General features: G+C 42.9%; 1 protein-coding gene across 3 annotated transcripts; it reads right to left on the reverse strand.

Moving 5' to 3' along the window:
• Positions 1 to 242: 242 nt before the first annotated feature.
• On the reverse strand, positions 243 to 23,225 carry Otulin (OTU deubiquitinase with linear linkage specificity). Of its 3 annotated transcripts, none has more exons than XM_085676595.2 (7): positions 22,999 to 23,221; positions 15,430 to 15,506; positions 11,929 to 12,023; positions 9,115 to 9,258; positions 5,565 to 5,690; positions 3,079 to 3,348; positions 243 to 772 (listed from the first exon to the last, which is right to left on the reverse strand). In XM_085676595.2, exons 1-7 carry the CDS (start codon positions 23,148 to 23,150, stop codon positions 578 to 580), a joined length of 1,059 nt encoding a protein of 352 aa, XP_085532721.1. In that variant the 5' UTR covers positions 23,151 to 23,221; the 3' UTR covers positions 243 to 577. The 3 variants fall into 3 exon arrangements, with proteins under 3 accessions (XP_085532721.1, XP_085532720.1, XP_085532722.1); XM_085676594.2 differs by having other exon boundaries at positions 11,929 to 12,026; positions 22,999 to 23,220; XM_085676596.2 differs by lacking the exon at positions 5,565 to 5,690 and having other exon boundaries at positions 11,929 to 12,026; positions 22,999 to 23,225.

The raw sequence follows: 23,225 nt of genomic DNA on the forward strand, positions 1-23,225 counted from the left end.
GAAAATCTATTCTGGGACCCAATTCTTAATCCTCTAAGAGACAATCTACTTAAAATAGTATTAATTGGGATATAAATATAAATTCACTGGTCATCCCTCAAAAAGCAGGTGAAGCTATCAAAAGATACTGTAACTATCCACTCTAGGATATTACCACTTAAGCATGTCTCCTAGGAAGATGACTAATGGGACCCATCACCACCAACTCAAAAAGAATAAAAATCAAAACCAAAACTACTGTCTTAAAAAGTAACACCAGTTTACCGTCAGAACTTTCATTGGACATGTTTCTTTCCAAACAATTTCCTCTGACACAAAAAACATCTGCTTTACGGAGATGTTGTCTGCACCTCCCAAAGGCACGTGCTGAAGCCCCAGTGAACACACTGTGTAACAGACAGAACAATGACATGGCTACTTCTTGTTATCAACAGTTAGTCTTCGGGGCCTAAGGGTTCTCCTGGAGTGCCCCGAGAGCTGCAGCCCTGAGGCCCCGAGAGCTGCAGCCCTGAGGCCCCAGAGAAGGAGCTGCGTGTGCACCTGTGCTGCCTCTCACGGCTGTCCACATGGATGTCTCTCACAGGCTTGTCTCCTCACACACTCTGACAGGGATGTTATAGTGCCGATCATCCTCAGCTATGAGGGTCACCACTGGCCAGTCCTTGGGGGGCTCAGTGGGATAGACTGTGACAAACTCCTCGGTGTTATACTTGGACAGCCGGTACACCTGGATGGTGTGGCGAACAGCATATGCAAGAAGGAACATTTCAACCTGGGAAGGAAAAGCAAGTGAGTGTTCTGAGGGAAGCCACAGATGGGGCCTCACAGCAAGCTGTACCCATTATCCCAGACCATGAGCGGCAGTGGCTTCGCTGTAACCTTCCTCCTCCTCTTCTCTGAACCGAGTTAAGGGAGGAGCCATAAAGAATGGAGTGCATTATCTGATAAGGAACTTATACTTGGACTATATTAAGAATGCTCCCAAATCAACGATTAATAAAACAATTTAAAACTGAATGAAGGACTTGGAAGACATTTCTCCAAAGAAGATACATGAATGGCCAATAACCACATTAAATCATAAGCCCTTAAGAGAAAAGCAAACCAAAGCCATAATGATACAGTACTTTATATCCATGAAAACTTAAATATAATCAAAAAGACAGATGACTGCTCCATGAATACAGTGGGTTTTTGGGGGGGAGGGGGAGTGATTAAAAACATATGGGGACTGAAAACGTACTGTACTGTCAATCAGCCTTTAAATGGTTAATTTATATTCTGTGAATTTCATCTCAATTTTTAAAAGGCAGTGAAAACATAATTAAGACATAGAAAAATGGAACACAAACTGCTGCTGGGATGTAAAACGGGGCAGGCGCTTCTCTTTTTCTGCGTTAGCAATGCTAGGGATCAAAGTCTGGGCCCCATGCATGTTATACAAGTGTTCTAGCACTAAGTGACATTCCTTAAAATGTCACAACATTACCATCTGCCCACAGCAATTCTGCTCTTGGACATATACCCAAGAGAAACACATGTACACACACATACAGTCAATAAATATTCACAGCAATTAGAAGAAACTTTCCAAATACTCATCAAGCTGATGAATGAGTAAAATATGATATTGTCACACAATGTCCTATTATCTGGTTATAAAAAGGAATAAAGTACCCATGCATTCTAAAACATGATGCATCTTAAGACATACTAAATGAAAAACCCAGCCACAAAATATCACATAGTGTATGATTCTACTGTTAAGAACATCCAAAATAAGCAGCTCTATAGCCAGAAAGAAGATTATGACTACCTAAGGTTAGAGGAAAAGAAGCTTGAATGGGTTTTGGGTTTCTTTATGGAGCTCCAACATGGCCCATGATTAGACTCTACTGCTGGTTAGAATGCTTTAAAAGGGAGAATTAATGGTGCTTAAGTTATATTTCAAAAGGGGCAATTTTTAAAGAGGATTCAGCATTGTAGCAGAGCTTGCTGGGTCTTTGAAAGGACTAACTTCAGCCTAGCATGTAGACCAAGTCCTACTGGAGTGTTTGCCACAAGGTTTTTTGCTACAGTTCAGGGGCATTCTGAGCACAAACAGCTATTTTAAGTAATCATAAATATTGCTGACCTAGCAATAACCACCAGTCTTTTACTCTTTCTTACTCCTTAAGCAAAACAACAGAATAGATTTCATAGATGTCTCCCTGCCAGAAAGACTCAGAGAAGCTCAACTTGACTCTTTATTCCTGGAAGCATCAGTCCTGATACTTTGGTCTTTTCAGGAAAAATTAGGCACAGGAGTCCAAGAAAAAAGGTAGCAGGTTAAATTCAGAGCCTTAGTGTTACTTTAGTGGTTAGCTAATTGCACGCGCGTGCGCGCGCGCGCGCGCTCGCGCGCACACACACACACACACAGTATTAATATTTTTTAGAGAAATGACACAAAAAGCGAAACACAATAAAGTGACTTGACTTTTGGCTTAGAGAAGGGTCCTAGTGCAGATACTGCACTAGGAAAATGCACAATACTCTAAATTTAGCTTCTACAGAAGACCAGAGCTGAGAGGCTAGGCTTTCCTGGTACAGCAGCCAAGACTAAACAAGCACCTCAGATGGCTCTACTTGGTTCTTTATAAAGTGTTTTAACCTGCCAGAGTCAAGAGAACTACATCACTTTGCAGAAGCAATGCCAGGACTGTGTAAGGGTCAGGGCTAACCTCATTCCCTCCCCTTGAGTAAGGAATGTATTTGGTGACTAGCTTCTAATAAACAGAATGCGGGATAAGTGAGACTGTGTATCTTCCTCCACACCAAGAGCAGCCCTGCAGAGAAGGGCCTGTACAGTGAGGAAAACTCCCTCTGGCTACCAATGAAGAACTGAGGTTTCCTGCCAAAAAGTCATGCATGTAAGACATGCAAGTAAATCCTCCAGGCCCAGTCGAGACTGAAGCCTCAGAGCTCACGAGTGCTGCACCAAAAGCACCTAGGTAAGCTGTTCCTGAACTGACCCGCACACTGTGAGATCCCATTCGGTGCTAACAGAGATAAAATACTCTCAAAGGCACAACTCACCTGTTCAAGGCCACCAGTGTGTCCCACCTGGTTTAGGTGGTTCCTCAGTAGCTGTCCAGGGTCACTTGATGTGTCTCGAGCAAATAAGAGCACAGAAAAAAACGGGACTTCCTTTCCCTTCTCTTTATCATCATAGAGTTCGATGGCTCTGTTTAGCATTAGGAATTTCACAGCTTCATAGAGGCTGTACTCCTCGTCTTCATTTGTGAACAGTTCATCACAAGCTACCTGCCGCGCTTCAGCAGTTTTCATTTCAGCCAGGCGCGCCCACTACAATAAAAGAAATTGTCACAATTAGAATTTTGTTCTGAAAATCCCTGACACACTTCTGTACCATGAGTAATGGTCTTCTAAAATAGGGGACCATAAGACATATGCCAATGTGACTAGCTTCAAGTTCTCACCTCACACAAGGGTATTCTTCAGACTACATGAGCCCCTTACTCAGATGGACAGAAGTGCAGCACAGTAAGAGGAAGCATGGGGATGTGAGGTGGAAGTGTGAACGCCACTCACTTCCCAAGCAACAAGAACAACACAACAATCAGAAGCGTCTAGAAGAACAGTGTGTGAGAGTGATGAAGACAGCTATGGCTGTTACACCTGGAAGGGGTTTCAGAACCTCACCCCCAGAAATATGCATGGACATCTCTAAAATGGAAGACTACAAGAAAGACTGTGGCATCTCCTGAATACTGGTTTTTTTAAACTTACCCCTATAACGTCTTAAAAATATACATGGATGTCTAATGAATAAGTCCAATCAAAAATTCTTGATTCTTAATTAAAAAGTTTTCAGATAATAGGCAAACTCTTTAAATGAGCAAGAAAACATTGTAAATACGTGTACTGCTAAGTTACCATGAAAGAAAAAGATGTCACTATAAATACCAGTCTTTATGAATAAGCATTAATTAGCACTGCTTTCAAACACCAATCCAGACTTTAAACCTGAGAGAAATGTTAATGACCATCACCATTTGGAACCCTCTGATCTTCACAGCTGGAATACATTGTCCACATCTTGTACTTTCTAGAAGTAGAACATGGTTCTGGCTAGGAGCAAGACTCTAGAGTCAGAAAGTCATGATGCAAATAAGATTGGCTATGCAGGGTGGCTTTATTGACTTCCAGGCTATGGATCCTCATCTTTAGAACAGGGATGACCACAACCACCTGATTTTGTGGTTGTAAAGGAAAAGCATCCCAAATAACTTTTAGTGCCAAGTATGACAAAGAGAAGCATGACAGTTGCTGGCACAGATTATTAAAGAGCAATTTTAATGTTACTGAAAATTGGCATCAAATACACATTTCCCCAAAGGAGGGTCTAGTTACAGTCAACATACACAATAAAACAAAAATAACAGTTTCACCAGACCCTAAAAAACATAATTTGTTAAAATAAAAAAAAAAAAAGATTTACAACCTATAGCTAAGCTGACAAACTTGCCTCTCCCTCCGTCACGGTGTTGCAGTCTGCCCTCACACTCCCCTAGGTGCAGGCTTCTAGCCCCTAAACACTGCACACTGCACTCAATAGACAAGAGAATAACCATGCTCTTACAGTGCGCTCTACCACAGAAAGGTAGAACTACATACACCAGAGCAGGGGAAGTAGGCGTGCCAAGTCCATACAACTCTTGGGATGGTTTCAAAAGACAATTCACTAAATTGATTTACCAAAAAAGAGTTTTGAACATGCTAGGCAGTGGTGGCGCATGCCTTTACCAGCACTTGGGAGGCAGAGTCAGGCAGATCTCTATGAGTAAAGCCCAGCCTGGTCTACAAGAGCTAGTTCCAGGACAGTGAGGGCTGTTACACAGAGAAACCTAGTCTCAAAAGACAAAAACAAAAAACACAAAACAAAACAACAACAACAAAAAAACCAACAAAAAAAAGAGTTTTAAACACATATGGGCAGACTCCTAAAATAACTGGAAAGAACGTCATGAACACAGTGGCCACTGAGAATAGGAATGCACGCTAAAGGGCTGGAGACAGCTCACAGTTAGGAGGAGCACTTGCTGCCCTTGCAGAGGGTGTCACGTTGGTGCTCACAATCACCTCTAACTCCAGTTCGAGAAATCCAACATCCTCTTCTGGTCTCTATGGGTACCCATATGCACACACTCACATAAAGTAAATCAGTGAGCTTCAGGGTCCTCCTGTGCCCTACTCTACAATGCTGAGATTACAGCCATGTACCGCCCTATCAGGCCTTTGTACATGACTTCTGAGGATCAAACTCAGTTCCTGGTCATGCATTTTACTGATCACACAATTCCCTCAGTCCCAAATTATTTTATCTGAAACCAGCAAATTCTGGCTTCTAAAGACAAACAAGAGCCAAAAATGAACCTTCTTTTTTTATAAACTTAAAGAAGAACTATGAATAAATAAATAAGCCTAGAGCATAGAATCTGCTGGGGAACAAAAGAGGAAGCTTTGCACGATTCCGGGACAGAGAATCACAGGGGTCAGACCTTCCTCCTCAGCAGGGCAAGGGATTCCGTAATTTTTTCAACCAGGTCCTCACTCTTCCCATCAAACTTCAGTCCAAGTTTCCATTGCTTGATCCAGCTATACTTGTTTATCAGCTTTTCTGGTAACTGGAATATCAAGAAACAGAGATAAAGAGATGTCAGCATTGCAAGACATCTATGACGCAACCTGAAAGGGAGACAGCACAAAGCCTTTATACAAAACCCACCTTAATTTCCAGAATTAATTCCTTCAATTATCATATGGGTTCAGAATGGAGAATCTGAACCCAGAAGTCACAAAATCAGAAAGTATTGCCACACAGACATCTGCTAAACTGAATGCTTTTGATTCAGATCCATAGGAGTGCAGCCTGCAGGATACCACCCACAGGACATAACAGGCAAACAGGAAGTTAAGCTAAGGAAGTCCCCACATTGGGCCTTCACAATAGCCACCTTGGCTTCTGAGCACACTGGCAGGCAGCCTTGCCGCTCATCAGTTCTCAGCTAGGTAACTGTGAGCACAGAGGCCCATGGTCAAGTCAAAGCCTGTCCCTGGTGAGACAGCAAAACCTAATTTCTGATACAAAAAACACAAGATCTGTCTGTTAAACAGTATTAACACACATATTTAATCAACACCAAAAGATGGAAAAGAGGAGTGAGATTCAGCAGCAATGGGCAGGTAAAGGAGCTATACCTTCCCTACTTATTGACAGAGGGACAAGTACTATTATGGTCCTCATTTTTTGTTCTTGTTCCTGGACTATTCTCTGCACATCAATAGAATTTGAACTCTGAAAATCACAATTTGATCCAGTGAGATCATGGGAAATTATATCTTCCCAACAGTCCTGGGTGTGTCAGGATAAAAACCATAGACTTGGGCTGGGTATGGGCATGTCTATGTACTGCTAAGACTTCACCTCTGTGGGGTCCTGTGAGATGGCTCAACAGGAGGCAGGCATACGTGTGCACACACAAATGTAATTAAAATTTTATAAGTAAAGAGCAAGTGAGATTTCACCCCTGGAGTAAAGAAAAAAGAATCACATCCTCAATGTCGTATGTGGAACTTATTTAACAGTAATAAACAGCCTAAAATGAGACGTGTGTTCAGTGCCACTGGGACCTAAGACTCAGAGACTCTTTCATGAACAATAATTCTGATTGTGCTTTCTCAGTCTGGCACAATCGTGTGTAACTAAGATGGTTTTGTCCCTATAAAAATGAAAACCACAGTAGCAGTGCTCTGCATCCCTCACGGGGAAAGACATGCAGTCACCATCATCTTATCAGGATAAAGGACCACTGAGAATTTAACATGCCCTCAAGTGGCAATAAAGTGAAATTACAACTCAGCTCCAAGAACTACAATCAGACAAAAAGTACCTCTTCCAAAGATGTGTGAGGTGGAAAAGGAGATGAAGGGAAGCCCAGAGCAGCTGAGGATGCTGTACCACTGGGCGGTCACCTAGGATACAGGATCAACTATCAACTCAGTTACCTTTGGGGGAAACCAGCTAATTTCCTCACTTCAGTCACTCACCAGTCAATCTGCCAATCAAATGTTAACCAAGTCCAGGTGTACACTTCCTGATGCAGGAATCTTGGAGAAAAGTCCACAAAATAAAACAGAAGAGAAACTAGCACGTTAGCAGGCCAACAAGACAGTTCAGCGGGGGAAAAAGCTCTGGCCATATAAACCTGCTGTCCTGAGTTCAATCTCAGGAACCCAAGTAAATGTAGAAGGTGAGCAAACTCCACAAAGTTGTCTTCTGACCCCCATACACTCACAGTGTATGAAAGCTTGCACACATGCATACACACACATACACACACACACACACACACACACACACACACTTTCTAAGGAACTATTATGAAAGAACAATGGAGTTGGATTTATTTATTAGGAAGAAGTAAATATAACTTGAAATGCTTTCATGAGTCACAATGGGGTCCACATAAATCACCATTCCTTTCTGGTAAGCACACAGGTCGGCCTTCTGTTGGAGTAAGAGATGCAAGAAACAGACTAGCCAGGTGGTGGCGCACATCTCTAATCCCAGCAGAGACAGCCGGAGTTTGAGGTCAGTCTGGCCAACAAAGTGAGTTCCAGGACAGCCAGGGCTACACAGAGATTCTGTCTCAAAGAATCAAAGATAGAAAGAGACTGAAGCAAGAAATGATGACAGAAGAGTTTAAGAATCACTCGGGAGCTTAAGCACAGCACAGCCTGTTTTCTCTAACAAATACCTATAGTCTTGATAACATGACAATTGCAAGGATCAAAAGCATCATTCCAAAAATGGAAGACTTTAGTGTCTTTCTCAAGCAAATGATGTCATAGGTTTCACCCATTCAGAAATCTTTAAAATACAGTATACTTAAAAAACTAAAAAGCTTTGTCCACCCTTAATCTCCAGGTTGGGACCTGACCTGCTTCAAATGTGGCATTTAGGACATTATATGCACCAGAAGCTCTTAGAAAGTATAAAAACTTAGATTCAGTGTCAAATAAGCCCAGAAATCTAAAAAGTCCCACAGAGATAAAGGTACAAAAGAATCAATTTATGATTTAATAATAATTTTCAAAGTACTCTCTTTTGTTTTTAAAAGTACTGTGGGCAGTCTCTCCTCTTGGAATAACAACATTCTAAGAAGAAGGCATCTATATCTACTAAGTTGTTGAAAGCACACAGTTCGTGCCTGTGTAAGAAGTCCAGTGTGACAGGGAAAAGTCATTCCGCACACGTTCACTCATCCACTGTTACTCCTAGGAAATCCTCACTGGTAAGGGCTAGAGCACACAGAAGTAACATCTTTGCCATGTTTGATCAGCTAGGCCTGCTGGCTCACACCTGTGACACCACAGGCAAGAGACTGAAGCAGAAGGGTTACAAGTTTGAAGCCAGCCTGGGCTACAGAGTTAAAACTCTGTTCACCCCCACACTCCAAAAAGTCCTTCATCTCACATGTAAATAAAAACCAGCAAAGCCATGTGAACTAGTGCCAGAGTTTATAGAACTTCCTTTTATAACGCACCACACAAAACGTCAGCACGTGCCTTTCTTTGTGTCGGGACACCTGAAGGCACAGATCCCAAGGACTCCCTACCACGTGGCAGATTTAAAGCACTAAAGACAACCAGCCCAGGAAATGTCTCTCTACATCAACACTAACATTTCACCTTGGAAAGAGGATTCGTTTTTGATCTGCATCTAAAACCCTGGCTGGATCCCAATAATCAATTATACACCCTACTTCACAGAAATAATAAAGTTGTTTCTATGTGTTTTTTATGAATTCTAATCATCTGGTTTCTAATTCAGCTTAATTGTTTGTATTAAGTTTCATCGTTTTTCTCTTCTGGAAAACACTGGTTATTTCTGGTCAATTTTTAATAAATAAAATGTTAGATGTGCAAAATTGAACAAGTCTGAAATCATGTTGCATATTACACCACCACGCAGGATGAGCAGTAAAGAGATGTCTTCTCACAAGAACTTCCTGAAACGTGGGGATTCAGATCCGTGCAGCAACATACCAGCATGAGCTCCGGGTCCTGCAGCCAGAGGGGCAGTTCTGTGAGCTGGCTCATGGCCTGGAACAGCGTGGCCCTCAGCGCACAGTAATTATCACCACGAACTCGCCTTATAGATGTGAATTTCTGAGAAACTTCCTCGTAGCCCTTGGGAGAAAACATCAAAGAATTCAGATGGTGATTAATGGCTTGAGAGAGTAGTTCCATTCCTACAGAAAAAAACTGTCCTAAATCATTGGGAAGTGGGAAACAAGAATAGCTCAGCCTTTCTTGTTAGACATTCAAATCTCTAATTATAATTCCATTTATTTTAAAATATTGATGCTGTCTGAAATCTCAGCATCTATAACAGTGGTTCTCAACCTTCCTAATGCTGTGACTCTTTAATACAATTCTTCATGTTGTGGTGACCCCAACCATAAAATTACTTTGTTGCTACTATAACTGTAATTTTGCTATTTTTATGACTTAGTATGAAAATATCTGATATGCAGGATATCTGATATGCCACCCACAAAGGGGTTGCGACCCACAGGCTGAGAACCGCTGATCTATATCAAATGCAACAGAGTCGACACACAAACTAATCATCCAGCACTAGCCACTCTCTAAGCCCTCCCTAAGCAACTGAGGGAGCACTCATTCACTGGTGACACTCAGAAAGGTTTCGTCTGTGGTTAATTAATCCCAAATGCTTTAATAAAGAGAACAGGAAAAGGAGGGGGAGACACGCAGTATTTCTACCTCCAGATTTAAAAATAAACAGGCATATGTCACTTAGCGATGGTAGTACATTCTGAGAATAAGTCGCAGGCAATGTCACCACTGGGACACAGAGTGCCCTTGCACAAACCTAGCTGGTATATCCTACTATATACTTGGACTGGATAGGCTCTTACTGAGTATTAGCAGGGCAATTGGGCTAACAAGCCACAATGAACAAAAGAGATTAAAGTCAAGAATGAGACAACCATACAGTCAAGAGATACAGTAAATATGAGATGTATAAAGTTGCTGCTGGCATCACGGCACACTGTTCTACACAGAAGAGTGTAGTAGCTAACGTAGTCAGCTAACAAGTGCTGTGATTGCATGACTGGTGGTCCAGGCTTGTTTAAAAGAGCATCGTGACAAACTCGGCAGCAATGCACCACAATCTGACACCACAGCTACATCATCGGGTGATAGAAAAGATTCAGGTCCATAGCATCTTACAGGTCTGAAACTGCACATAGTCATTATTTCAGAGATGGATCTAACTCTTTTAAAAAATTAATTTGGATTTATAAACACTTCCAAAAGAATATGCAAAACTAAACACAAGTAATTAGGCAAATAGGGTCTAACAAAAGTCAAGAATTGACGTTAGTAGGCACTGACGATGGACACCTCCCACCACCGCTCTCAGAGCTGCACCTCTATGTGGGTGCTTTGATTGGATTACTGACTGGTCACATCTTTCCCCAAAACAACCTAGAGAGGAATGATTCTCCCATATATTTTCAATATGGTATATATGGGTAATGTGAGCATCTTCAGTGCTGAACTTTAATATGCCAATGGTTAAACCAGATCTTTGGAAAAGATTGTGGCAACAGAAGAAATTACTAGTCAGTGAAGGCATTTCTGGGCAGGTGAGAAAATAGACTCATGGTCCAACTCAGTTTTCCGGGTGGCAAGTTGGGAACCTGAATACCTGATAGCATGGTCAGCAGGCCCCTAAAAGGTGAGTCTTTCACCTTCAGCAGGCACTAAAGTCCAGTTCATATACAAGAGCCTAGGATACAGATTTACAAGAATTAGGGCTGAGACTGGCATTTTCTCGCAGATTTCCAAGAGGTAAAAGGCATTTGGGGATCTGAGGTGAACCCTAAAAGTTGAATAATATTTTCTTTAAAAAAAAAAAAAAACAACAAAAAGCTATGAGGGAAACTAAATAAATTTTGAAAAAGTTAAAACCCTAAGCAAAAGAATTATAGACTATTTTTCTACCAAATAAGATTTTGTCAAATATGGACTAGAGAAATGATTCAGTGGTTAAGAGAACTAGCTGCTCTTCCAGAGGACCTGGGTTCAAATCTAAGCACCCACATGGCAGCTCACGATCATCAGTAATCTAAGAAAAAAGTAACAAAAGATAGAATCTTAAGTACTAGGTAGGAGTTTGACCCTGCCAGTTCTGTAGCTCAAGAATGGTCTAACAGAGGCAGTTTCACATGGATTACCCTCCGAATAAGCAATGCTGGATGTGGATACACACATTCTACAGGTAGAGCCCAGAGGGTACGCTGCAGTTCCACTACCATGCCAGTCTTGAAAACTATGTTAGTGTTGCCAGTATGTGCAGTGGAACTAAGTGAAGGCAGCTCCTGGCACATCTTAAATGAGGGAAGTGGTTCAAGATTCCTCTGCAAACAGAGTACAGGAGAATTCTGTACCCTAGGGTTTAGACAGCATATGTCCAAACACAGGAGGTGTAGAGTCATCCCTGCCTGTCCTTGAGGCTTTACAACACCAAGTTAAGGAGGGCATTCCCAAAGGTCTCAAAGAGAACCACCACTGGCCGGCTCAATTCTCAACACATAGCTATGTGTTATCCAAAGACAGTTCCTGAAGAACTGATGTTGCTTCTATATTAATACTATGACTTCAAACAAGACCTTATCTTTGCAGTCTGTTTCCTCATCTCTAAAATTAGAACTCCAATATTTACAGCATTGTCTTATTATAGTAGTTGTCTTAACCAATGTCGAAAAACATAATATGATGTGTAACTTATGACAAATGGTTTGAAGAACTCATGCACCTTGACTGTACCTTTTTCATGCACGTGGCTTTCTGAGTGTTTCCCCTCCATTCTTTCTTGCAGTAGTCCATAATATCCATTTCGGGAGCCACACTTAACCTGGGTTCTGCTGAAGAATGAAAATGGCAACAATCAACAAACGAGTAATGCACCAGAGTATGAACATAAAGGCACTAAGGGGAGTCCACCCTTCACTCCTTACTTTCTCTAGTCTAAAGTTTCCTGAATTCCACCACTGCCCATGCCTCTAGCCACAGCCACAACGTCACCTCCAGTAGCTAGAGTGGTCTCTGAATGGGACCCCTTGTCACCACGGCCTCCAGACAATTCTCCACACAGCAGCCAGTCAGCAGCAGCCCTTCTTTGTGTGCTCAGAGTGCTGCAGGAGCCTCCCTCCCAGCTCCACTCATCTGACCCACGGGTTATCTATGAACACTTTTATAACCAGAATCAAGTATATGAACCATAAGAAAATACTTCCACCATCTGTAATTTTTCGTATCTATTAAGCAGAGATAATACCTAACAAAAAATATATTTGTATTTACCTAAAAGACTATAGTTAATAAGCCAAAAAAGTAACAGAGCTCTTGTTGTTGGCTAATCCGCAGACTTCCCTTCCTTTGATGTCTCCCAAAACTAGTACACCTCACGATTAAACAAATGCTATCAGTTTTTTTTTTAATGCCTTTAGGGTTTCTTCTCCCCTAAGACCCTTTTCGTGTGTGTGTGTGTGTGTGTGTGTGTGTGTGTGTACTGAGGATTAAATTAAGGGCCTTAAGTAAGATTTTCTTAATTTAAACGGATGAGGTTTGATGTATTAATACATACCTATGACTATGTTTTACTGATACATACCTATGACTAGGTGCATGTTTGTTATGACAGTTTATTATTTCCAAAGGAAAATAGGCAAATTCTTGGGTTCATCTTGGCTTTTTTTTTTAAACTGTTAAGAACACAGATATTAACAATTGTTTTAGGAGATGCACTTAGAAGTACTTCAGAACACAGCAAGCCTGCATATCTAGTATGTAATATAAGTGTTTCATTCAATTCAACATATATTCACTGAGTTCTAACCATGTTGAGCACTGTGTCAGAACTGGGAATGTAAGATAGTGAACATAAAGATCCCACCCTGAATGGACTTCTTCAGGAGGAGAAAAGACCAGTGGAAACCAGAATGACCAAGAAGCACCAAAGCCTCCCTACAGTTTTGGAAAGCAATTTGTTTTTAAAGTATATTATAAAAACTGCCTATTCAAAAAGAACAAAAAACAAAAAAACCCTCACTGTTCATTTCTTAAAGAAAAATCATTGTTTTACAAAAGGGGGAAATAATCCCTGCACAAATAACACAGGCATATTTCTGCATGGAATACATCAGGGATAACCTAGAAGTGAGAGAAGCCACAAATCACTGTTGCACAACCAATCCTCAAATAAAGACCTTTCACCTCTGAAATTCAAGAAATAATTTTTAAGAGGCTGCTCAGAATAAGGAAGTGCTCCCACACACACAGGAAGGACTGCTAATAAGCAGTCAGAACCCTTTCTGGGCCATAAGGTCTTGCCAGACAGGGGTATGAGCCTGGAGAGAAGGCGCTCTACCAGCAGAGGAAAGGCTTCCAGACAGGAAGGCTCCTTCCAGTCATCCTCCCTTCTGACCCCTGGGCAGGGCTGGGGAATCCTACGATCTCAGGTCACAGGGTAGGGCTGGCCGGGGGGCTCTTATAAAGGCAAGACGCCAAAGCAGAAGGCTGGTCCTGTCCTGATTCAGAGTCTGCATGACATGGGAGGCTTGTGGAAATGACATAATTACGCAGCTACAGCGGAATGTGACCTGAACTCCACTGGGCTACCATACCTGGGAGGACACCAGCAGTCCCCACAGGCTGACTAGACTAGGAGATGGAGGCACAAGACGAGGCAGCTTTGACCTCATCAGCTCACTGATTACAATACCCTCCTCTAACAGTAAACTATACAGGCTCCTATTGCTGCTTCCAGGAAGAAGACTACTTCTACAACCAAAACCAAAAAAAAAAAGAAAAAAAATTAAATAAAAAAGTAAAAAACCAAAAGTGGTAAGAAGGCACTCAAGGAAGCAAGGTCTGGACCTTATGCATCACATAAGTGATGAATATAATAATCATACCTCAAAGGGTAAGAAAGCTTCCCTCCAGGAAGCTGGGACTCTCAGAAGACAGACTAGGATTGGAATCTCAAAATTCTTCTGCAATGGGTCTGGTAGAAAATAACCTGGGTTTTAGGAGCAAACAGTTTTTGTCCCAACTACTGAGCATGCATGAAAGCTGCCAAGGACAAACGTAAACCTAAAAGGTCTTTGTTTATAAGGCTGGATAGGCGGTCAAGGCCTGGAAAGCCTTTCTTTATGGAGCGATGTTAGATGAGACATCTTTTCACCAACAAAGAGAACCAGAGCACTCTTGGTCTCAGTCTGAGCTCTGCAGTGCAGGAGGTGGTGCTGCTACAGGACACTAAGGAAGCGCGAGAGCTCAGCAGGACTGGGCTATAAGGAGCGCTGTCAAACTGAAGCTGCATGTCACAAGACTCACTGAACAGTCTGGATGCCTGTGTGTGGAACAATGCTGGACAGAAAGGAATGACAACAGAGCCTAGAAAGTGGAAGAGAAGAACAGGAGATTCTACAGCATCAGAACATGATGGGTAAACACAAGAGCATGATGCCCTTGTATTCTGTGCCCTGAGTGATTTGGAGAACATGCTGTGGAGGTTGAGCATCCTGTGAAGTTCTAGGGAGGACCACTATGACACATTTCTGTCACACTGGGAAGTTGACCAGCTCTGGAGTAAGACTCAGAAAACATCACAACCTTCTGTATCCTAATTACAATAAAGCTTTTGTTGGCCGTAAGTGAAATAGAAGTCATGTGACGACACAAGCGGTGAGAGGTAGTAACATTCACACACTCTGTGGAGCTCTCCTCAGTCTCTGCAAAGGCCAGCCTGGAGTGGAAGGACACACTTCGCCTGTAGCCTGGGAAGATCACCCCAGGCCAGAGAGCCAGGAGGAGCACCAAGCCCACACCAGGAGCACTCATGGGAGTGAAAAGAGCAAGTCTAACAGAGCAGCACCCTGTGTACAGTCACAAAATGACTGGCGCTATCAAGCACATGGCCATTTTGCTGTAGTCAATCAGATTACAAGACCTTCTTTAGACAAAGATTATGTGTATAGTTAACTTCTCAAAACGTCTTGCAATTGAAAATGAAAAGGGTATTCACATCCAAACGGTTATAAGGATGTGAAGAAATAAACTGAGAGAAGGGAGAGTCAACAGATGCAGGGAAAAGTCTTTCCTAAATCCATGTCAGCCAAGTGGGTGATTCATATGGAAGAGACTGCATGTAGGAGAGGATCTCCTGGGAAATACAGGCCACATTTCATGAAAGCAGATATACTAATCTAACTGAATTTTCTATAAACAAAAAAAAGTCTACAAACAAAACAATTCCAAACATACCTGATATCCCTCTTTCATGTATTAGCAATTTTTTCTCCTTTTCTATTTCATCTGCAGCACGGTACATGTCCTCCTCGCTGAAATCACACCAAAGTAGATATTTTCAAACTCTGTTCACTGACATTTCCCAAAGTGTGATAACATACAGCTGCTATGAAATGCTTACAACACAGAAATACAACTGTTTTCACATACAGGATGTCACGGTAATAACATATGGGTCCTGGAATGTTAGTGTCTCTACCTCAATACTTTCTTCTGCTTCAGAACTGCTTCCTTTAAATGAGACCATTCATATATCAAAGGACTCCGAAGCCAATTCAACTAAAATCAACTAGCATGCATCTTAATCGGTAACACTCCTGAAATGATTCCACCAAGTTCCAAAAGCAGAAATCGTGCTAATAAAATAATTTACACAGGAATGTCAACTTTTCCAATGTTACAAGCAATTCTGACAGCAGCAACTCTAAAAACAAGAAAAGAGGGAATCAATGATAACAAGCCCCTAAGCTAAAAACCCTCAATGAGGCTTCTATTTCCTAACAGAAATGCTATTGAGCTTTAATTGCTACCACTATTCTTAAAGAACATAATCGCTTCTGGTAAAATAGGAAAAAATTCTAGGCAAATATAATGAATATAATAAATATAATGAAAGCTTTCACTTTGAAAATGCCTCCCTTTCCTTGAATATTTAGAGGCCTGGCTAGAGCTGCCTAGCATGTTCCAGCTTTCCAACACCTCAAAAATACTATTAGCCCCAAATAACAATAAAGGGAACAGAACATAGCTATCTGCTGAAAGTGGAGGCATGGATGTGAAAAACCGGGGGTGGGGGAGACAGGCAGAGGGGCCAACTGGGAAGCCCAAGGCTGGAGGGGCAGCTAGGCAAGGCAAAGAAGTAAGCCAGGAGGAAGTCGAAGGCTCAGGAACCAGAAGAAGCAAGTCCATCTGAAGGAACAGCAACACATTGAGCTTAAAAATTAGGAGATTCCACATAAGGAGTGTGCAGACCTCCAACTCCCCGTATTTCCCATGACAGTGCCCCATGCTCACAGCAGTCTGGGGAGAGAGGAGCTTCAAATACAATGGAATCCAGGAAGGAAGAGGTGCCAGACTCAAAGAGAAGAAGCCAAGTGAATGAGTATGGTACTTCTGCTTCTGATCTCGTTATCTGTGGACATGGCCTGGCAGACAGAGCTGGGAGACAGAACAGCAGACCAGGAGAGACAGACGAAGAAGGGTGCTAGAGAGTGGACTGCAGTGGGAATCTAACAAGAACCTTATGCAATCATCCAGTGTCTCCCAACTGTGAGAGAACAGATGTCTAAATCTGCACCTGGTAGACGTGGTGGTACACAGTTATACTCCCAGTACTCAAGACGCTGTGACAGGAGATCTTGATGTCAAACACCTTGTCATTCATATACATGAATACTCATACACATGACATATATGTGTGTGAAATATATATATATAAATTATATATCCACCACTTCCTTCCAGCATGGATTTGATAATTGAACTCAGCCCAAACAGCCACAACTGCTTTGTACTTTTCCACCTGAGACTTCCTACAGGTGTTCTCTCATCACAACAGGTTTGGGATCCTGTCTCTTTCCTACCACATCCTGACACATGCTGTGGGCCCACCCTCTACAGAGGGCAGCACTTGCTATGGGCATTCAAGTCAGGCTGGCAGAGGTCAGTTACCATTTACCCAGCCCTTATTACCTCTACACAGAGCAGTTACTTCATAGGAATATTGTTGAGAAAGACATACTTAAAATGAGTACTCAGAAAGGTTAGCTACTGTTAATTTTCATTTGCCCACTGATTTTACTAACAATTTGCCCAGCGATCATTTCTTATCCTTGTTTTCCCTAGTGTATATGTATGTATACATATAGCAGTATGATGGTAAGAAAACAAGTATCATATGTTCCGGTGACATTTCAGGCAAAAGGCATGATGTCACCTACAGAGCCTGTGCCAAAGTTAAAAGCAAACAGATGCATGGGAACAACAGATCAAAGGCCAAAAATAAAATATGACCACATGTTTTCATTCTTCTCATACATTTAATAACATCTTTCTGTCAAACCCCCATCAGAAAAATTCTGATCCTCTAAAAGTCATTAAAACAAATCACTTTCTTAATATATTTCAATTCTCAGAAGCTGTCTTGGACAACACTTCCCCAATCTTGCCCTTCGCTTCCTCAGCTTCAATGAGAAGGCTGGTAAGAGCTGTATGGTCTGCGGTTCCTCTTCCAGCTAAGTTCTAACCGCCTATCAGATATTTGCATTTCAGGCAAATTCTGTGGCCAGCCTGCATGAACATTTGTCTCCTCTCTGGTCCTCTGTTCTTAGTTTACAAAATAACCAAAATCATAATCACAACCCCAGTGCCCAGAAGAGGCAAACCAAAGAAGCATTTTACAACTACAAATTCCTAGAAGGGCCAATAGGAAAAGAATTTTAAAAAAACAAAACAAACAAACAAACAAAAAACCCAGCAGAACAAACAGGAGAGGTGAGTGCAAAGGGAAGGCCAAACAGCACAAGAATTGGTAGCAGCAGAAGAAGCTGCTGACAAGCCCACAGCATCTACAAGCTACTTCAGCAACCGGACAGTTCACCCCTTGCACCAGCATTTGCTAATTCCCTTGGCCACCAAAGGCGAGCTGTAATGTGGGCCTTTAGAAAGAACCCAAAGCTGTTTCCTTGAAGAACAGGAAAATGATAATTTTAAGGAATAAATATCAACACAGCCAGAATGAAATATCCCCCACCTAAGGGTGACCAGGAAGAAACAGCACTTGCCTAGCATGCCCCATTCTCTGGAGCTCACTCTGTAGAACAGTAAAGAATAAAATAAAATGGTTCCATTTAAACTCTTGGGGCTTTATCCCCAACACTAGAACAAAACAAAACCATGGTCTTGATGTTTTAAGAGTCAATATATTACAATGAAAACAACTATAAGAGGAAATAATATTTAAAGCTGGGAATGTGAAGCAGGTAGAAGATCTGTTTTTTGTTTTCTATGGGAAGGGAAGATAATGAAACAATGCAAGGAAAAGGGATATTAAGATAAAGTCATCGATGCTGACAGCTCAGAAAGGATGGCAACTATTACTGGTAAAGATGTGTCCACTCTGGTAAAGAACAGAGGCCACAAACCGCACAGGCTCAGAAGAGCACCACAGCAAAAACTTCTCTCCAATAAACATGACAGCTATAAAACAGTAAAGAGAAAAACGACCCAATGTCCAGATATGCTAGTTACTTTTAAACTGTGCAGATAATAAAATGATAATAAATCCTAACTAGAAATATCCTAGTGTAGCCCCATGGCATTATTTGGAAGAATCTGTTTTCAAGTTCCATAAAATACTAACCTATTTTCTCACGAGCTAAACTAGTTTACTCTGAAAGCATCACACCAAATTGAATAAGCTAATAACTAGTACCTATTACTCAGCTCAGAGGTTTCTAGATCAAGAAATTTTAAAGATGTGCATATGTGCGTGTGTCCCTCCATCTTCAGAGTATTGGCATTACAGGACCGGACCATTAAATGCAGCTAAGACTTGTTTGTAAAGCAGGTGATGGTGGCACATGCCTTTAATCCCAGTACTCGGAAGGCAGAGGCAGGAGGATCTCTGAGTTTGAGGCCAGTCTGGTCTATAAGAGCTAGTTCCAAGACAGGCTCCAAAGCTACAGAAGAACCCTGTCTTGAGAAAGAGAGAGAGAGAGAGAGACAGACAGACAGACAGACAGAGAGAGACAGAGACAGAAACAGACTGAGACTTGTTTGTAAATGCTCACTAGTACGGACAAAATCATATTATTTCCAAGAAAATGGGCAAATTAAAGGCAGACTCAGTGAAGCCATATTTTCAATTTCTGATTCAAGTCATGAAATAAAAACAGTTCTAAAAAAGATGTATTTATTTTTATTTTACTGTTTTATGTGTATGAGTGTTTCCCTGAATGCATGTCTGTATGCCATGTGTGTGCCTGGTACCTGAGGCTAAAAGAGGGTGCTGGGAACCTAAACCAGGTCCTATACAAGAGCAGCAAATACTCTTAACTACTAGCCATTTTTCCTACCCCCAAATAGTATCTTAATCACTCAGCAACAAGAATGTTTGACCAAGGCACCCTTAGTTACCTAAGAAAAAGAACAGAGTATGGAGTTCTGCTCAGGTCAGCACTGGAGTCCTGCAGTTCACACGTAACTTGGTCTGTCCCTAGAAGACGAATGGCTCAGGCAGTGTTGCTGAGACAGTCAACCAGTGTGACGCCAACATGTCTTCCTTCCCACACAGACACAGGAAAAGTAAAGACCACTCAACCTAGCTTTTTCCACTGTTCAGTGACTGCAGACAGGAGTAAACAACGCAGCAAATGCAGGAAAGTACCAGCACCTAGGCCAAAATCCCACCCACTTCTGCAAGTGGACTTTCCATGTCCAACTCATGCCGTTCCATGTGACTTCCAGAAGTGCACAAGGACAACACAGCTATCTTCAACAATGAGGTCTGGAGACATCCTGGATGATTCTGAGGAAAGGAGCTGGGCTCCACCACTACCCCACTACTATACTTATTCTCACCCTGCTCCCTGAGAAGAAGACTAGGCAAGGGCAGAAAATACATAGCACAACAATGGCCCTGGCAGTCCCTGAAAACAGCTTAACACTTGGAGGGTAGGGGGTGCTCACAGGCCCTTTAAGAATCCCTACTGTGGCATGGAAACACAAGCTTGCCCTCAGTTTCACAGGGCTTCACAGACTACTGGTACCCCTCCCCACATAACCCACCCACCATGAATCCCAGATTCAACTCCAGTTCCATCCTCAAACAGACAGAGAACAGTCTCAGAATTCGCTAACCACGTCTAGTGTGGTGTCCACAGATGGAGCAGAAACCAAACATGAAAAGATTCGAGGCCAGGGCTGAGGTGGTGGGCAGAAGGTAGAGTGAAAGAACTGTGACATGAGTGGCCAGGGAGCTTGCAGAAAGGCAATTCGTCTGGTCTTCAAAAGGGACCCCAGGTTTTCCTGTGAGCCATTCCTGGGGCTTGTTCAGCAAGCAGTGTATACATGTGATTTATGGTCCCTCTTCCCCAGGCTCGCCCTTGTGAAACGCAGTGAGTTTACTGGACAGAAATCAGAGCAGCCTGTGCCACTAGAGCCAGCCATCGCACCCTTCAGAGTCACAGCCCAGACACATAATTCAGCTGCAAGAGATTGGCTATCATTTAAATTCATAATTAATTCCCCCTCAAATGCAGTAAAAAATGACTCCATAGAATATCTCAAATTATATCTAGTCTTGCTATGTTCCCTATTTTAAGGTGCAAATATATTCAATGATTCTGAGTGGAAAGATCTGACCCTAGAGTTCAAAACAGATTTCTAAAGCACATTTTAAACAATATTAATCTAAATTTACACTCCATCTATTAAGCTGCATGTATTACATATGTATCTATTATACTGTGAACTATGTAATGTTTCTATAATGCATGACCCAAAGAACACCTCACAAAGAAAAAGAGCCCAATTAACTATCATACAATGCTGATTCAGACAGATGGAGCAGGCCAGTGGTATGATGTTGAAATGGCAACATTTTTAAGTTACACTTAAGCCTCATTTCTGCACCTGATGAAGAGTCAAAGGAGAATGGGATAATTAAAGGCAACACAGGTAGTATGATGAGAAAGAAATTAAGCTTATAAAAGCACAAACTACCAACATAGAGGTGGTAAAGTCTGCAGTCCGTATAAATCATGCCTCTGTTGCTAAGGAGGTCAGGAAGTAATTGTGGGGGGGGGGGGGCGCTTCTCCCCAAGCATCCAGAAACTTGGTCTTGAAATCCCCTACCTGTGTCTCCCTGGACAAACTGCCTGCAGAACGTGGAACTGTTTCCTCAGAGTATCAGGTGACAAACAGGCTTTCAGCTTTAGGACTACTAACAGGACTATGCTGACTCCTTCCTCTGGGGTTCATTCTCCAAGGTGCTCATGAGAACCACAGAAAAACTACCAAACAACTATGTGTACTTCTGGGAATGTGGTTCTGGCCCCAAACGTTCGGGGGTCTTTCAAGCCATGCGAGACTGCTAAGACAAGGCTGAGTTGCCGGCATCTAGGGAAGGGCTCAGGACAGGAGGAAGGCAGGCAGTAGGAGCAGCTGGGAACCAACTTGGGCCCAAAGGAAGAGCAGAGGCAAGAGATATCTTCGGTCTCGAACCTATATAGTCTCAACATGGGGTCTTGAACCTATACAGTCTCTACATGGCAGCCATAGATTAGAACAAGTCACACACACCTGTATATGGAATTCAATATAAAGAAAAATAAGTGTGTCTATTTAGGAATCAGGACATTTCATGCAAAAGCCAGGATATATAAATTCATTAACTACAGAAGACCCAGCAACTATGCCCAGAGCTCAGAGAATGCTGACCCAGATAAAGAGCTAAAAGCTCTCCAAGTCCCAAAGCTAACAGCCAATGTCACTTTAAGGCCTCCTATCCTAAATCTTTCTGCTGTCACCATTAACTCATTACACGAATAATTACCACCACACTTGGTGCTCAATAAATAAAAGCGATCAAAGCCCACCCCAGTGCACTGTGCAAATTAGCTATTATATCACATCTTCATTAACAAAGCTTCAAAAGACCCTTTTAGGAGATTAAAAGAGCTCTAAGGGTCCATTTTGATACACCTTACGATTTAAATTTTGGGTCAATAAGAAAACCTGTTGGGGGCAAGAGATGGCTCAGGGTTTCGGTTCCCAGAACTCACCTGGTGACTCACAACCATCTGTAACTCCAGTCCCTGGGGTTCAACACCCTCCTCTAACCTCCCCAGGGAGAAGGCACTTACGCGGTACACTGACATACATGCAGGCAAAATACTCTTACACATAAAATAAATCAAATCAAGAAGAAAGATTAAAAAAAGAAAGAAAAGAAAAGCAGTCAAACTGGCTGGCTGAGCTTTTAATTTTCTAAGTCCAGATACATATGCAACCGTGCCACTAACTCTGAAGTGCAGACACCTCCAGCTCACGCAAAATGGAAACGCTCTGAGTTAGGCCAGTAAGTGGGCACTGATTTTTGTGTAGATTTAAAAGCGATGGGCGGAGGGGACGCCCTGCCAGGCTCTGACGGGGTAAAACGGAAAAGGCCAGCCTGTGGGCAAAGTCTGTCCAACAGGTACGGCTCTCTTCGAGCGGCGACGGGTCTTCCCGGGGTGAAGACGTCGCGAGGCGGTTCTGGGGCTGTGACAGGGGCGACCTCACTTCCTCAGAGCTAGGCTGGAGGAAAGGGCTCCGGGGAGTGAGTCGCTCATTAACTAAGAATCCCTTCGGAGCTCTTCCCCGAATTCCTGGTGCTTTCCCTCACTGTAGGGATGGACAGCTGTCACAGCGGGACTGGGGCGGCCCGGGTGACCCGGTTGTGACAGGCTCGGCACCCCGACTCCGTCCAGCTCGCCTCCTGCCCACCGCAGCCCCGCGCCCTCGCCCGTCCCGCTCACTCACTGCTCGGCCGGGCACCGCATCGCGGCCCGGGGCTGCGCGCCGGTCGTCACCTTCCCGCCCTCCCGCGCCGCGGCCCCCGCCTCGCGGGCCGGCGTCTCCGCGCAGCTCGCCCCGGGCCACGCTCCGGGCTGAGGCATGGTTCCCCGACTCATGGGTGGCCACGCCGGGCCCTGCGGTCCGGCCGACTGGAGCCGTGGCTGCTCTGCCCCGCGCCTCGCGAGGACCGC

The sequence above is a fragment of the Myodes glareolus genome, chromosome 15, assembly GCF_982192425.1.
Source record: "Myodes glareolus chromosome 15, mMyoGla1.1, whole genome shotgun sequence".
Lineage (NCBI taxonomy): Eukaryota > Metazoa > Chordata > Mammalia > Rodentia > Cricetidae > Myodes > Myodes glareolus.